The following is an 18,368-nucleotide window of genomic DNA, read 5'->3' as shown; positions in this document are numbered from 1 at the left end:
TATGAAATTACCTACAGTAGTTAAGAGGGGAACATCTTCTTTCTAATGATGTTAACTTTATTTCTCAACTCCTAATATTGAGCTCATTACACTCACTGGAGTCTCTGACATAGGCTTGAAAAAGCACCCGCGAGTACGGGTCTTGGAAATAATGAAAAACTATCGACCAAATCTATTCACTTTAAAATGTTAATTACTTCTCCCTGACATTATCATTCACTTGGTGATAAGACAAGACGTGAAAAGAAAGACTCCTGTTCCAGGCTGATTTACACAGTGAAGTCGTCAATTGCATTGGCCAGTACTAGCCACATGGTGGCGACAGTGAAGTGTTTTTGCTCGTGGTGATGTGCATGACTGCTATTGTCGATTTTAAAGGTGGTATGGGATGGATGTGATGGATGTGGCCTTCTCTGTTTAATGGCATACAATAAATGTTTTATCATTCACAGAATATTTCACAGCTGTTTGAAATCCATGCAAATAATGAAGGCTTTCAATGGACATCACATAAAAAAAATGATATGGGAACTTATAGCCTGATGAGACCTGCGTTGCTTGACCGACTGACATGATACATCGATAAATGAGTATGACAGTATAGGATAGGAAAGTGTTTCTCTCCTTTCTCTCTCTCTCACACACATGCATGCTTTGTCATTTTGTACGACTCAATTGTACGTAGGCTGATAGGGTACACTGAATACATTACTGTAAATAACCCAGTTGTCATAAACACACACTTGACATCCTCTATGATAACAAGAGGACAAAGGTCTCTCCTCCCATCCATGTACCTCTCAAGTTGAGAAGAAATCACAACATACTCTTCTGAGGCTCTTACATAACACCCCAACAACCCCAGTAGTCATCTGATATTGTTAGCACAGGTACTGGGACTTGGGTCGATGTGTATTGTCATTATACAGTATATAAGAAACATCAGAGAAACCAATAAAGTATTTCCTGTTACAATCTCTTCTCCACAGGAAATGTATTTTCTCATCAAATAATTTTGTATAACACTGAAATGAATGAAAAATGAATGAAATTGGGTTATAGTCTGGATAAAATGGCTAGTAACGATGATTAAGTATTGATTGAAACAGGGCTACACATTAACATGATTTCTTATAATGCTGCAGATAAATGGAAAAATATGAAAATGATGGATTTCATGATGTTGTAACTTTGCCTAGTTGCTAAAGATCAGTATCCTACTTTCTGACAGACAATGGACCAACAGAAGTAAATATGTTCAGAAGTAAAAACTTTTATTTTGTCAAATTTCTTTCCTATACAAAAGCCCTTTTTCAAAAGTTAGTACTTAATACATGGCAGGAATTACAATAATAATAAAATGGTTAATTGCAAAATTACATTTATATATTTAATATCCAAAATACATTGCATATACGAAGTAGCACAGCTCCCCTTTCATTGAACATTACTGTTTATGAGAGGTGGATGTAAAGGGTACATTTTAGATTATTACCTTCATGCTACATCTAACAAATTCCCTTTAATTCACACATCTAAAGCAATGTAGCTTAAAAGAGATGCTTGCTGTGAATATAAGGGGTGTCTGTGCTCTTTTGCATAATATACCTGGCCAATTTAAAGGCACAGACAAAAGCTGGCAATTTCTGGGTGGTTGGCTTAATGATATGAGACATGACAAGTATTGTTGGCCTATTTTAGAATTGAAAGCAACCATAATCATGGTATATACAGAATAACAGATTGACTATAAGTATAGGATTATGATTCAAGCAGGCATTTGTGGTTTTTGGTAATAACTAGCTAGAACAAATCTCGTGTTCACTCCAAGGCACTGAGGACATTACAAATTGAATTTCATAAAATAAAATACAAATCATGTAAAAATGGACTGCCCAAATGTACAGATATAAAACGTTTAAAAATGTTGAACATACTATATATCAGTAACGGACTTAACAATGTTTGCATTTTTGACCGAGGTCAACTCGTATTAATTCTCTTGACTTTTTAAAACTGTGTCACATATGAAAATAACTCTGCATAATTTATACAGTAAGTTGCTTTAATGCCTAGTTGACCAATGTTTTACAAAATAATAGAAAATAGGTCTGACGAACGCACAGCATTCGCGAATCTGAGGATTTCTCTGTTTTCATCCTTTCTTACTTTATTGGTTTTGTTCTTTATTTAGTAAACCATTTATTTTCAAGAAGTAGTGAAACAAGTCCATATTCAGCTGTTTAAATACAATTATTTCTTTCATACAACAAACTTTAAACATCTGAAAATGCACATTTTGAAATGGCAGTGCAGTATGAATGCACAGAGACACTTGACTGGCCTGGACAGACAAACAACTGTGATTGTCAAATTGAGGATGTGTTCCATGGACCAGAGGGCATTCACATTAATAATGACTTGGTCCAACAAAACATCTGGAAATGGAACGAACCAACGGCTGAAGAGGACAAACAGCATAGTTCCTATAACAACAGCCAACTGGTGTGTGGCCCCCTGAAAACATAGCTACAGCGCTTCACTTCCAACTCTGGTCTCCAACTCGCCTACTTCCAGTTTGGAGGATAAGTTAAGTGTGAATCAATGGTGTATTCCAGTTGCCAACATTTCATTTTCATTCAGTGCTGAGAAGTCCTTTTCTTTGAAGCCCTACCTACAGCCCTACCTACACCGGATGCAGACGGACGGACTGATAACAGAACATGAGACAGACGAACATGATGTTGATCTGAGACCCCATACAGGACTGGAACGAGGAACAAGGCAGGCTTTACCATATGAGGGAAATGTAGATTGAGACACATAGAGAATGGGTCCATGTCTGTGATCAGGCACAAAGTAGATATGAGAGCCTCTATGGTCTCTTGATAAGTCTGCGTCTGTGTGGGTAACGTGTCTAGATTTTGGGGGCACTCTAAACTGGCCCATGGGTGCTGCTTTCAAGGGACACATGGCACAAAAAACATAGACGAACTGAAAAACTGAACAAAACAAACATGGAAACAGTCTCTTGTCTTGTAAATAAGTAGTACTCCATTTGGATCATCCAGTTATTTTTATCCTTCAAACATTCCTTCAGTTAGCTTTCTTCAGTTAGCTTTCTTCATTTTGCCAGTTAAGAGCAGACTATGGGTCCAGGCAGAGAATCCCCCTTTCTCTCGGTCTTAGTTGGTTTGGTTTCATTTGGGGTTTCAGGTCAGCACTGGTGGGTTTGGTTGGGGGGGAGAGAATGTTGGGGAAGACGTCACGGTGCAGTGGGGTTTAGTAGTAACTGCCTAGGTGGGAGGGCACGTGGGAGTTGGGGTGGCGGGGGACGCTGTGGTTGGGGTAGATGCCCCCTGTAGGGGAGCTCCAGTATGGAGCAGTGGGTCCAAAGAAGTTAGAAGAGGTGACGGGCATGGAGGGGGGATGTGGGGACACGAAGTTGACCTTCTGCTGGTGGGCATGGTAGGAGGGCACGTATGCCAGGTCTGAGGGGTACTTGTACATGGAGGACTCGGTGGGGTGGGGCTGAAGGGCCTGAGCGATACCGTGGAAGTCAAACTTGTAGGCGTAGCGCTTGCCGTGCACCTTGGTCATGATGTTCTTGTCATAGTAGTAGCGCAGGGCGCGGCTCAGCTTGTCGTAGTTCATGTTGGGCTTGCTCTTCCTCTCGCCCCAGCGCCGCGCCACCTCGTCCGGGTCAGTCATCTTGAACTCTCCATTGGTGCCCTCCCAGGTGATGCAGCCGGCATTGGTGCTGTCTGACAGGAGCTCCAGCAGGAACTGCCACAGCTGGATCTGTCCTGAACCTGACCAGGAAACACACGCACACATAGGTCAAATCAACAGCTGTTCTATCCCTGAACACCTAACAGCCGATTGATCAAAGATCCATAACTCTTTATGTACAGTTGTGGCCAAAAGTTTTCAGAATGACACAAATATTAATTTTCACAAAGTTTGCTGCTTCAGTGTCTTTAGATATTTTTGTCAGATGTTACTATGGAATACTGAAGCGTAATTACAAGCATTTCATAAGTGTCAAAGGCTTTTATTGACAATTACATGAAGTTGATGCAAAAAGTAAATATTTGCAGTGTTGACCCTTCTTTTTCAAGACCTCTGCAATCCGCCCTGGCATGCTGTCAATTAACTTCTGGGCCACATCTTAAATGATGGCAGCCCATTCTTGCATAATCAATGCTTGGGGTTTGTGGGTTTTTGTTTGTCCACCCGCCTCTTGAGGATTGATCACAAGGTCTCAATGGGATTAAGGTCTGGGGAGTGTCCTGGCCATGGACCCAAAATATCGATGTTTTGTTCCCTGAGACACTTAGTTATCACTTTTGTCTTATGGCAAGGTGCTCCATCATGCTGGAAAAGGCATTGTTCGTCACCAAACTGTTCCTGGATGGTTGGGAGAAGTTGCTCTTGGGGGATGTGTTGGTACCATTCTTTATTCATGGCTGTGTTCTTAGGCAAAATTGTGAGTGAGCCCACTCCCTTGGCTGAGAAGCAACCCCACACATGAATGGTCTCAGGATGCTTTACTCTTGGCATGACACAGGACTGATGGTAGCGCTCACCTTGTCTTCTCCGGACAAGCTTTTTTCCGGATGCCCCAACCGATCGGAAAGGGGATTCATCAGAGAAAATGACTTTACCCCAGTCCTCAGCAGTCCAATCCCTGTACCTTTTGCAGAATATCAGTCTGTCCCTGATGTTTTTCCTGGAGAGCATTGGCTTCTTTGCTGCCCTTCTTGACACCAGGCCATCCTCCAAAAGTCTTCGCCTCACCATGCGTGCAGATGCACTCACACTTGCCTGCGGCCATTCCTGAGCAAGCTCTGTGCTGGTGGTCACCCAATCCCGCAGCTGAATCAACTTTAGGAGACGGTTCTGGCGCTTGCTGGACTTTCTTGGGCGCCCTGAAGCCTTCTTCACAACAATTGAACTGCTCTCCTTGAAGTTCTTGATGATCCGATAAATGGTTGATTTAGGTGCAATCTTACTGGCAGCAATATCCTTGCCTGTGAAGCCCTTTTTGTGCAAAACAATGATGACGGCACGTGTTTCCTTGCAGGTAACCATGGCTGACAGAGGAAGAACAATGATTCCAAGCACCACCCTCCTTTTGAAGCTTCCAGTCTGTTATTCGAACTCAATCAGCATGACAGAGTGATCTCCAGCCTTGTCCTTGTCAACACTCACACCTGTGTTAACGAGAGAATCACTGACATGATGTCAGCTGGTCCTTTTGTGGCAGGGCTGAAATGCAGTCGAAATATTTTGGGGGGATTCAGTTCATTTGCATGGCAAAGAGGGACTTTGCAATTAATTGCAATTCATCTGATCACTCTTCATAACATTCTGGAGTATATGCAAATTGCCATCATTCAAACTGAGGCAGCAGACTTTGTGAAAATTTATATTTGTGTCATTCTCAAAACTTTTGGCCACGACTGTACTTACTGAATACTGCAGCAAAGTAGAATGCAAATGTCCACAATTCTCAGCAGAATTTTTTTTTTCCGAGAAATCCACCAAGGCCATAATGAAACAATGTATGTTGGGAAATTTAGTTTACATCTAATACAGGGCCTGTTTGGCCCTGTCCGGGGGTATCATCGGATGGGGCCACAGTGTCTTCTGATCCCTCCTGTCTCAGCCTCCAGTATTTATGCTGCAGTAGTTTATGTGTCGGGGGGCTAGGGTCAGTCTGTTACATCTGGAGTATTCTCTTGTCTTATCCGGTGTCCTGTGTGAATGTAAATATGCTCTCTCTAATTCTCTCTTTCTCTCTTTCTTTCTTTCTCTCGGAGGACCTGAGCCCTAGGACCATGCCTCAGGCCTACCTGGCATGATGACTCCTTGCTGTCCCCAGTCCACCTGGCCATGCTGCTGCTCCAGTTTCAACTGTTCTGCCTGCGGCTACGGAACCCTGACCTGTTCACCGGACGTGCTTGTTGCACCCTCGACAATTACTATGATTATTATTATTTGACCATGCTGGTCATTTACGAACATTTTAACATCTTGACCATGTTCTGTTATAATATCCACCCGGCACAGCCAGAAGAGGACTGGCCACCCCTCATAGCCTGGTTCCTCTCTAGGTTTCTTCCTAGGTTTTTGGCCTTTCTCAGGAGTTTTTCCTAGGGAGTTTTTCCTAGCCACCGTGCTTCTTTCACATGCATTGCTTGCTGTTTGGGGTTTTAGGCTGGGTTTCTGTACAGCACTTTGAGATTTCAGCTGATGTACGAAGGGCTATATAAATAAATTTGATTTGATTTGATTTGAATATATGATTAGTCTCATACATGCTCCTGTACCTACCTGGGTTGGCCAGTCGACTGCTGGTGGGCCCCAGGATCTGATAAGGATCTGTGGAGAGAGAGGTCTGTTAGTCTGTATCTATCACTATACATTAGGCTGATCCTCATCCTTGTGAGATGGGTGTAACCAACTGCAGCTGTCTTAAGTGGAGCACACACACATGATGGAAGGAATGAGCAGGGTGAAATACATTACCTGGCTGAGGTCTGGGCTGTTCAGTGGACTTGGACACGTTCTGTGTGACCACCGGCGAGCCTGAAGAGGGAGAGTTTAGGAGGGGAAAGAAACAGGAGGGAAGAAAGCCAGTTGGGCGGTCATGGATAAACCACAGTACACATCTTAATGGCAAGTCAGCCACCTTCCAAAGAAAACAGGCCAGTAACTGGTGGCTAGGGTAAGTGCTTAAAGTTCACAGATTTCAGGGTTGACGACTGAGGATTTAATCATTGGTGGTTTGCCTTGCATGCTTGGGTTGAGTGGGCTCTCACATGTCTCTCCATGAGCTAGGGAAGAATGTAAAGTGCCTTCGGAAAGTATTCAGACCCCTTGACTTTTTCCACATTCTGTTAGGTCACAGCCTTATTCTAAAATAGATTAAATTGTTTTATTCCTCATCAATCTACACACAATACCCCATAAAGACAAAGCAAAAACGAGTTTTTGAAATGTTTTCTAATTTATAAAATACAAGCTTGGCACAACTGTATTTGGGGAGTTTCTCCCATTCTTCTCTGCAGGTCCTCTAAAGCTCTGTCAGGTTTGATGGGGAGTGTTGCTGCACAGCTATTTTCAGTTCTCTCCAGAGATGTTTGATCAGGTTCAAGTCCGGGCTTTGGCTGGACCACTCAAGGACATTCAGAGACTTTTCCCGAAGCCACTCCTGTGTTGAATTGGCTGTGGGCTTAGGGTCATTGTCCTGTTGGAAGGTGAACCTTTGCCCCAGTCTGAGGTCCTGAGCGCTCTGGAGCAGGTTTTTGTCAAGGATCTCTCTGTACTTTATTCCATTCATCTTTGTCTCGATCCTGACTAGTCTCCCAGTCCCTGTCGCTAAAGAAACCATCCCCACAGCATGATGCTGCCACCACGATGCTTCACCATAGGGATGGTGCCAAGTCTCCTCCAGACCTGATGCTTGGCATTCAGGCCAAAGAGTTCAATCTTGGTTTCATCAGACCAGAGAATCTTGTTGCTCATGGTCTGAGAGTCTTTAGGTGCCTTTTGGCAAACTCCATGCAGGCTGTCATGTGCTTTTTACTGAGAAGTGGCTTCTGTCTGGCCACTCTACCATAAAGGCCTAATTGGTGTAGTGCTGCAGAGATGGTTATCCTTCTGGAAGGTTCTCCCATCTCCACAGAGGAACTCTAGAGCTCTGTCAGAGTGACCATCGGGTTCTTGGTCACCTCCCTGACCAAAGCCCTTCTCCCCCGATTGCTCAGTTTGGCCGGGCGGCCAGCTCTAGGAAGTCTTGGTGGTTCCAAACTTCTTCCATTTAAAAATGATGGAGCCCACTGTGTTCTTGGGGACTTTCAATACTGCAGAAATGGTACCCTTCCCCAGATCTGTGCCTCAACATAATCCTGTCTCGGAGCTCTACGGACAATTCCTTCGATCTCATGGCTTGACTTTTGCTTTGACATGTGATGTAAACTTATAGACAGGGTTGTGCCTTTCCAAATCATGTCCAATCCATTGAATTGACTACAGGTGGACTCCAATCAAGTTGTAGAAACATCTCAAGGATGATCAATGGAAACAGGGTGTACCTGAGCTCAATTTCGAGTCACAAAGCAAAGGGTCTGAATACTTATGTTAATAAAGTTTTTCTGTTTTTAATGCATTTGGAAAAGTTTCTAAAAACCTATTTTCCCTTTGTCATAATGGGGTACTGTGTGTAGATTGCTGAGGAAATGGTTTTATTTAATCCAATTAGGCTGTAACGTAACAAAATGTGGAAAAAGTCAAGGGGTCTGAATACTTTCCGAAGGCACTGTATGTGATGATGCATGATGGGTTGGACCATATCCTAATTCCTTGTGTGGTTAGGCTTACAAGTCTTTCTGCGACTCAGTAAAGCAAAGCGCATGCTTACCTTTTCCACTGTGCATGTTGTTCGACCATCCAGTCCGCCGTACAGCATCATATGAGGGGTCTGAGAAGTAGAGAGCGTCAAAGAGAGATTTGTCGACATTAAACACTCTACTGCACTTCTTAACATTTAATATCGGAGTATTGCATTTATTTATCCGATAAACGGGTTGGCTGACATCGTATACGAAAATGATGCTCACGCATCGATGAGGAAGAAGGCTGTGGGGTGTTATGACTCTGAATGGTCAGATATTTAGCAACAATTACAAGAAGCTGCCATGTGGAGAATCGTAGGTGGCTCGTTTTAACTCAGTGTATCTTGTTTAATTTTAAATTTTCAAAAACAGGGAGCCGAACCAGCGACCTATCGGTCACCGGCCCAAGCTCCCAACCGCCAGGCCATCAACCATCCAAGATCCCCCTACAGTTCCCTGAGAGCTGCCCCTCAACCTTTCGAACCCCCCCTCTAATAAAACAACAACCTCTCCCTCGACATCCCTCCCGCCCAAACCACCCCCACCCCCAAACCTTGCAGACTAAATATAGTTTACATATTGTCAACAATCTAGGCCAATCCAATCTTTTTTGCCCAATGGTTGCGCACAAGTCGGTTTTGTTGCTAAACAACCAAGCAGCCTATACACGAGTGGGAAATAAACTGATTCTAGCTCGAGAAGATGAACCCTCCACTTCATCTCATAATATACACTAGTCCTGAATTAAAATGTGGTAGTGTCTGTTTTTGGTATGTGGCTGTGTATGTTCTAGGCTGTGCTCTCTACCTCCCCACCTGCAAGCGAACCCATCTCAGGAACACAACTTGGCTTTAAACAAGCAACGAGATTGTCATGGAAATAAGCAAGAGGAGTGATGCCAAGAGCTGGCTATAAAAATGTTTGCCTGCCTATCCATGCCCTGTCCAAGAAACCCTGTGCAGCAGGATATCTGGCCAAGGTGATGTGGGTTTATCTGACATACAACTATGTCTCAAAACTAGAGGAACCAACAAGATGTCTTTGATAAAATGATAGTTTCATGAGCAGGTTGCACCATGGTGACCACAAACGGGAGGGGAAAATACACACAAACTGACATACAAACAGACAGATAGACATTCTAGTAGTTGATGATTGTTAGATGCTGCAACTGGAAAGAATTGCCTTACGCTTGTGAGGTTCCCAACTGATTGAATGCGGTCTGGGTACCTGGATTGCTACCAGTTGTAATCAATCTCCTTGACGTGCAGATAAAACAGGATGCATATTTTCTCCATCAATGCATCAAAAACAGTACTGCACATTCCCATCTAAATTGAAAGTAGATGCAATTTCACCTTCATTTGGCTGGCAACGACTATAGCACCCCTGACATTTAGCTTTGTTACCAGCTAAGACTGTACCACATGCAGACAGTCACTAGAATGGAGGACATATAACAGCCAGTGAAGCAAGACACACATCTAACAGATGTAAGCTCCTACTAATATAACATATAGCTGATATAATGTCCTACTAATATTACATATAGCTGATATAATGTCTTACTAATATTACATACAGCTGATATAATGTCCTACTAATATTACATATAGCTGATATAATGTCCTACTAATATTGCTTATAGCTGATATAATGTCCTACTAATATTACATATAGCTGATATAATGTCCTACTAATATTACATATAGCTGATATAATGTCCTACTAATATTACATATAGCTGATATAATGTCTTACTAATATTACATATAGCTGATATAATGTCCTACTAATATTACATATAGCTGATATAATGTCCTACTAATATTGCTTATAGCTGATATAATGTCCTACTAATATTACATATAGCTGATATAATGTCCTACTAATATAACATATAGCTGATATAATGTCCTACTAATATAACATATAGCTGATATAATGTCTTACTAATATTACATATAGCTGATATAATGTCTTACTAATATTACATATAGCTGATATAATGTCCTACTAATATTACATATAGCTGATATAATGTCCTACTAATATAACATATAGCTGATATAATGTCCTACTAATATAACATATAGCTGATATAATGTCTTACTAATATTACATATAGCTGATATAATGTCTTACTAATATTACATATAGCTGATATAATGTCCTACTAATATTACATACAGCTGATATAATGTCCTACTAATATAACATATAGCTGATATAATGTCCTACTAATATAACATATAGCTGATATAATGTCCTACTAATATAACATATAGCTGATATAATGTCCTACTAATATTACATATAGCTGATATAATGTCTTACTAATATTACATATAGCTGATATAATGTCTTACTAATATTACATATAGCTGATATAATGTCTTACTAATATTACATATAGCTGATATAATGTCCTACTAATATTACATATAGCTGATATAATGTCTTACTAATATTACATATAGCTGATATAATGTCCTACTAATATTACATACAGCTGATATAATGTCCTACTAATATAACATATAGCTGATATAATGTCCTACTAGTATAACATATAGCTGATATAATGTCCTACTAATATAACATATAGCTGATATAATGTCCTACTAATATTACATATAGCTGATATAATGTCTTACTAATATTACATATAGCTGATGTAATGTCCTACAAATATTACATATAGCTGATATAATATCTTAATAATATTACATATAGCTGATATAATGTCCTACTAATATTACATATAGCTGATATAATGTCCTACTAATATTACATATCACTGACATAATGTCTTACTAATATAATATTACATATAGCTGATATAATATCTTACTAATATAACATATAGCGGATATAATGTCCTACTAATATAACATATAGCTGATATAATGTCCTATTAATATAACATATAGCTGATATAATGTCTTACTAATATAACATATAGCTGATATGTCTTACTAATATTACATATCACTGATATAATGTCTTACTAATATTACATATCGCTGATATAATGTCTTACTAATATAATATTACATATCACTGATATAATGTCTTACTAATATTACATATCGCTGATATAATGTCTTACTAATATAACATATAGCTGATATGTCTTACTAATATTACATATCACTGATATAATGTCTTACTAATATTACATATCACTGATATAATGTCCAACTAATATTACATACAGCTGATATAATGTCTAACTAATATTACATATAGCTGATATGTCTTACTAATATTACATATCGCTGATATAATGTCTTACTAATATTACATATCGCTGATATAATGTCTTACTAATATAACATATAGCTGATGTAATGTCTTACTAATATAACATATAGCTGATATAATGTCTTACTAATATTACATATCACTGATATAATGTCCAACTAATATTACATATCACTGATATAATGTCTTACTAATATTACATACAGCTGATATAATGTCTTACTAATATTACATATCGCTGATATAATGTCTTACTAATATAACATATAGCTGATATAATGTCTTACTAATATTACATATAGCTGATATAATGTCCTACTAATATAACATATAGCTGATATAATGTCCTACTAATATAACATATAGCTGATGTAATGTCTTACTAATATAACATATAGCTGATATGTTTTACTAATATTACATATAGCTGATATAATGTCTTACTAATATTACATATTGCTGATATAATGTCTTACTAATTTAACATATAGCTGATATAATGTCTTACTAATATAACATATAGCTGATATGTCTTACTAATATTACAAATCGCTGATATAATGTCTTACTAATATTACATATTGCTGATATAATGTCTTACTAATTTAACATATAGCTGATATAATGTCTAACTAATATAACATATAGCTGATGTAATGTCTTACTAATATTACATATAGCTGATATAATGTCCTACTAATATAACATATAGCTGATATAATGTCCTACTAACATTACATACAGCTGATGTAATGTCTTACTAATATTACATATAGCTGATATAATGTCCTACTAATATTACATATAGCTGATATAATGTCTTACTAATATTACATATAGCTGATATAATGTCCTACTAATATTACATATAGCTGATATAATGTCCTACTAATATTACATATCGCTGATGTAATGTCTTACTAATATAACATATAGCTGATATAATGTCCTACTAATATTACATATCGCTGATGTAATGTCTTACTAATATTACATATAGCTGATGTAATGTCCTACTAGTCTTCCATCGTGTTATAATGACTACATTAATATTTTTTATGTTTCAATTCTCATGATGTCATCACTGTTTTTATGTTTGGTCACATAAGTGGTGCTCATATAAGCCCCTGCTGAGCTCAACATGCAGTTAAGAGACACAGCAGGTGTCTAACGTGAAGACTTAAGGCTCTAAATCATTGTGTGTGTGTCACGCTACATATACAGCCAATGGGACAGCTAGAACTTAACATGCTTCACCGTGGTGATGCCGACACACACCTATTACAGGAGGTATTGACACAACTAGCTCCCTCTTACTCATCAGTGACCTCAGCATCTACAGCCATGTCATGGCTTCTCAAAACATTATCCAACACTGCCCTCTTGTGGTCAGAAACATGTCATTTCTTATAAAACAAACATTTGGAAATGCAGACCTTCCACTGGTTTACTTCAACCAACATTGAATAAATCAAAATGCACATCTACTTTAGTGTTGAGTACTTCTCAACCACAAACTTGATTTAAAGCTCTAATAGAAAAAAAATCAGGCTTTCTAAGAAGCAATGTCACTAGAACATGTTTTATTGTCTAACATAAATTACATATCTACAATAAAAATAATTACAAACGGTGTATTTAATCACACTTTCACAGAATGTTATTTCAACTTATTTCCTTTTGCTCATGTGTGTTTGTGCTTTATAAAACCGTCCTTCAGCAGAAACATTTCCCTAAAAAGAGATCTCATGAACATCTCACTCTTTCTGCTTTTTAAACTATTAACCCCAGAGTTGGCTCAATGGGCCTGAACCTGGAATAATTAAACAAAGAGTGGGTCTCTCTTTTCTCTCTCTGTCGGATGGGCCTGGGGTAGAGGATGAAGGGACCTGGGTGGAGTGGTAGAGAAAGAGGGGAGGGAGAAGAGAGAAGACAGAGAGAGAGTGATAGAAGAGAGTGAGAGAGACAGACAGAGTGAGAGAGAGTGGGAGAGGAATAAGCAGTTGGGCGGCCGTCGCTCAGCAGAGGCTGTCAGGTCCAATCTGCAGTGGGCTGGTGGGATAGCCAAGTAGCAACGACTGGGGGAGAGTCCTCGGAGAGTTGCGTTTCCTGCTTGCCTTGCCTGCAGACAACCTCTCTTTGTTTTACTAGCCCTTTTTTCCCCTCTCCCGTCCCCCCTCCTCTGCGAAAAAACACACAGGGGCTACCTCCTTCCAAGAGAAGGGTCACAAACAGAAGGGGGAGAGAGAGAGTGCGAGAGACAGATACAGAGAGAGAGAGAGAGAGAGAGGGAGACAGAGAGAGAGAGTGAAAAACTCAAGAGACCCAGACAGACGAAACACAACGTTGGAATGTGAAAAGAAAACAATGGCATTGTATCCCGCTACTGTCTGATAAAGAGCGGAGGAGGTGGTTGGATAGACTCACTCGGCTCCACTATGTAGCCTTTCGACATGAGAGAGGGTCACATCCCTGCAATATCCTCATATTAAGGGTTCACCACTATAGACAGTGGGGAAGTTCCTATTCCTGATTCGATTAAGGTCAGAGTCAGACCAGAAGGGCAGGGGTGGACATGAGACCTTAGTAGGGCACCATTCAGCAAAGTAGACGAGAGGAGACGAGAGGTGAGGAGATGAGAGGGAAGGGAAGGAAGGGAAAGGGGAATACTTAGTCAACTGGATGATTTCAAACTAAATGTGTCTTCCACATTTAACCCAACCCCTCTGAATAAGAGAGTTGCGGGGGGCTGCTTTAATCGACATCCACTTCATCGGCGACCGGGGAGCAGTTGTTGTGGGGGTTAAATGCCTTGCTCAAGGGCAGAAGAGGAGACGAGAGGGGAGGGGAGGGTACGAAAGGAGAAGAGAGGAAACGAGAAGAGATGATAGGAAAGGGGGAAGCCAGGCAGACAGACTGGGAAGGACGACCAGAGTCCAGATGAGCACACCAGGTCAGGAATACAGTCAGCCATGCAAACTCAACAGACACCCCAGAAGTATGGCACATCGGAGCCTCTCTCCCTCTTTTTCCAGGCCCTCTCTGAGTAGAGCCAGTTTCCACTCTAGGCTGGGGTGTGGTGCAATGCTTGCTCCTCCTGGGAGACCTGACTGCAGACCAGCTATTCAAAACAAGGGCTGAGCACCAACGAGAGAGAAGCATAGTCATGGACCGCTTTTAACCCACAGTCTTAGCCAAAGACAGACTCAGACAGAGCAGGGCTTTTTATACTGTATGCAGGTGCTTTAAAAGCCATCTGTGTGAGAAAGGAAAAGAGCTGACTATATGAGGAAGAGGCAGCTGCCAAGCTTTAGCAGACACAATGTACATACAATGGATAGAGTACTGTATGTATGCTTGGCTATTCAACCAATGTAAATCAGCAGTCCTCCACTTGGGAGGCCATAGAGGGAAAGATAAAAGACAAAGAATAGCCCATCAATCGCTAAAGCTTCCTTCTCTGTGACCACTGAGGAGCCATGTGGTAAATCACTAAATCTCCAAACTATCTCCCTGTACCCTTTAGCTCAACACACATGCAAGCAAGCACATGAACACACGCAAACGCTCGCACACACACACACTTTTCATGGCTGCTGCATTCCATGTTTTATATGCTCACTTTTATTCATAACATTGCTTTTTACATCAGACAGTCTGGAAAAGATTTGGAGGTCTCCTGCTGAATAACGGTGCTTACTATACCCTGAGAGAGCTGAGATGGTATGTGACCCTTTTCTACAGGCAATATGACTGTGAACATCTGGCGATAGAAAGTTGATAAAAGTCTCAATACTGCCATTTCTTGAAGCAAAAAGCTTTTATGGAATTTGGGCTATGACTGAGTTTGTATTAGGAGAAGCAGGAGCACTGTTATTATGGTAGCCTATAATAGAAATCACTTCTCAGTGTTGGGGAAATGGTGTTGAGGGGAGTTGACCTGCTTGATCTGCCAGTCCAAATACCTGCCACTGAGAACCAGGAAGAAGGGGTCAGAGGTGACACTGCAGAATCTTATTGATCATGTATTTTGTCTGTCTATTGTCTAAAAAAACCTAAATAGAATCGTGCAGAAACATAAAGTATCTTAACAAGCACGCCCATTGGCCTGATGATATGAACCAGGGTGAGAACAGTGTAACTCAGCCTAGTCTCTTCCTCTCTTCCCAGCTAGATATGCTCTTTTCCTGTGAGCCAGGCTATCAGTGTTATTGCAACCTGAACTCATGTACTGTATATGGTGGTGACTTCACAGTCCACATGTAAAGGATATGTACTTCATCTCACAGACACTAATACAGGCTTAGGCGGGTCTGACACACCAAGTCTGGAACCAACAGGATCCTGAACAGCTTCTACCCCAGGCCATAAGACTGCAAAAAAATGTAGTTAAATAGTTAACCAAATAGCAACCTCTGCATTGGCCCTTTTTGCAATTACTTTTTTGACTCATAACATACGCTGCTGCTACTGTTCACTATCTATCACTTTATTCCTTGTTGCAGTGCATTAGGAAAGTATTCAGACCCCTTGACTTCTTCCACATTTTGTTATGTTACAGCCTTATTCTAAAACTGATTAAATCTTTTTTTTTTCTCTTCATCAATCTACCCCTAAAATGAAAAAAGCAAAAACAGGTTTTTAGACATTTTTGCAAATGTATTAAAAATAAAAAACTGAAATATAACATTTACTTAAGTATTCAACCTTTTACTCAGTACTTTGTTGAAGCACATTTGGCAGCGATTACAGCTTGAAGTCTTTTGGGGTATGATGCTACAAGCATGGCACAACTGTATTTGAGTTTCTCCCATTCTTCTCTGCAGATCCTCTCAAGCTCTGTCAGGTTGGATGGGGAGCACCTCCGCACAGCTATTTTCAGGCCTCTCCAGAGATGTTTGATTGGGCTCATGTCTGGGCTCTGGCTGGGCCACTCAAGAACATTCTGAGACTTTTCCCGAAGCCACTCCTGCGTTGTCTTGGCTGTGTGCTTAGGGCCGTTGTCCTGTTGAAAGGTGAACCTTTGCCCCAGTCTCTGAGCACTCTGGTGCAGGTTTTCAAGGATCTCTCTGTACTTTTCTCCGTTCATCTTTCCCTCCACCCTGACTAGTCTCCCAGTCCCTGCCGCTGAAAAACATCCCCACAGCATGATGCTGTCACCACCATGCTCCATCGTAGGAATGGTACCAGGTTTCCTCCAAATGTGAAGCTTGGCATTCAGGCCAAAGAGTTCTTTAGGTGCCTTTTGGCAAACTCCAAGCTGTCATGTGCCTTTTACTGAGGAGTGGCTTCCGTCTGGCCACTCTACCATAAAGACCTGATTGGTGTAGAGCTGCAGAGATGGTTGTCCTTCTGGAAGGTTCTCCCATCTCCACAGAGGAATTCTGGAGCTCTGACAGAGGGACCATTGAGTTCTTCGTCATCTCCCTGACCAAGGCCCTTCTTACCCGATTGCTTAGTTTGGCCAGACAGACAGCTCTAGGAAGAGTATTGGTGGTTCCAAACTTCTTTCATTTAAGACCTCATGGCTTGGTTTTTGCTCTGACATGCACTGTCAACTGTGGGATCTTATATAGACAGGTGTGTGCCTTTCCAAATCATGCCCGATCAATTGAATTTACCACAGGTGGACTCCAATCAAGTTGTAGAAACATCTCAAGGATGATCAATTGAAACTGGATGCACCTGAGCTCAATTTCAAGTCTCATAGCAAAGGGTCTGAATACTTATGTAAATAAGGTATTTCTGTTTTTTATTTGTAATAAATTAGCTAAAGTTTCTAAAAACCTGTTTTCGCTTTGTCATTATGGGCTATTGTGTGTAGATTGATTAGGACATGTTTTTATTTAATACATTTTATAATAAGGCTGTAACATAACAAAATGTTGAAAAATCAAGGGGTCTGAATACTTTCCAAATGCACTGTACATGTACATATCTACCTCACTTACCTCATAACCCTGCACATTGACTCGGTAATGGTACCCCTTGTATATAGCCATGTTATGATTACTCATTGTGTGTCTATTATTACTTTTATTATTATTATGTGTTTTACTTTTCTATTATTTCTCAATTTTCTTTCCCTCTGCATTGTTGGGAAGAGCTGTAAGTAAGCATTTCCCTGTTAGTCCACACCTGTCATTTATGAAGCATGTGACAAATAAAATGTGATTTGATAAATGTCAGTGCAAATGCTCATTTGACAAAGTGTCTCCTCAGAGTGGCACAGCGGTCTAAGGCACTGCATCTCAGTGCTAGAGGCGTCACTACAGACTCTGGTTCGATTCCAAGGTGTATCCCAACCGGCTGTGATTGGGAGTCGCATAGGGCGGCGCACAATTGGCCCAGTGTCGTCTGGGTTAGGGTTTGGCCGGGGTAGGTCGTCATTGTAAATAAGATTTTGATCTTAACTGACTTGCCTAGTTAAATAAAAAACATTCAGAGTTATTTATGGACCATAAAGTCACATTTTAGCTGTCTGCAAAAAACCCTGTCTTCCAGACTGATCAGTGTATCTGATCGGAGAGAATGAACATGTCTCATCAACACCAAGCAACACAGAACGCTAATCTACATGTTAAAACAATGAACAGTGCCCTACAATGCTCAGTGTAACAGTTGCCCTCCAAAACCTGTACAAATACACACATCAACCGCCAAAACAACTTTCCTCCCTACCACGTGTTCCCTCTTAGA

The 18,368-nt window shown here is 40.6% G+C and overlaps 1 protein-coding gene across 5 annotated transcripts in view; it reads right to left on the bottom strand.

The window, feature by feature from the left end:
• Positions 1-1,253: 1,253 nt before the first annotated feature.
• Positions 1,254-18,368, bottom strand: part of LOC115206446 (Friend leukemia integration 1 transcription factor) — a 37,120-nt gene continuing 20,005 nt past the window's right edge. For 4 of the 5 annotated variants that reach the window (XM_029773465.1, XM_029773469.1, XM_029773466.1 and 1 more), the window contains 4 exons: positions 8,429-8,488; positions 6,535-6,594; positions 6,340-6,387; positions 1,254-3,812 (listed from right to left, as the gene is read on the bottom strand). In XM_029773465.1, the coding sequence (XP_029629325.1) occupies positions 3,283-3,812; positions 6,340-6,387; positions 6,535-6,594; positions 8,429-8,488 (698 nt within the window). In that variant the 3' untranslated portion in view covers positions 1,254-3,282. The remainder of the gene's footprint in view (positions 3,813-6,339; positions 6,388-6,534; positions 6,595-8,428; positions 8,489-18,368) is intronic. The other variant, XM_029773468.1, reaches the window with a different exon arrangement.

The sequence above is a fragment of the Salmo trutta genome, chromosome 13 (assembly GCF_901001165.1).
Source record: "Salmo trutta chromosome 13, fSalTru1.1, whole genome shotgun sequence".
Taxonomy (NCBI): Eukaryota; Metazoa; Chordata; class Actinopteri; order Salmoniformes; family Salmonidae; genus Salmo; species Salmo trutta.
Note: the sequence above shows the minus strand (reverse complement) of the source record. Positions and strands in the feature narration are given on the sequence as shown.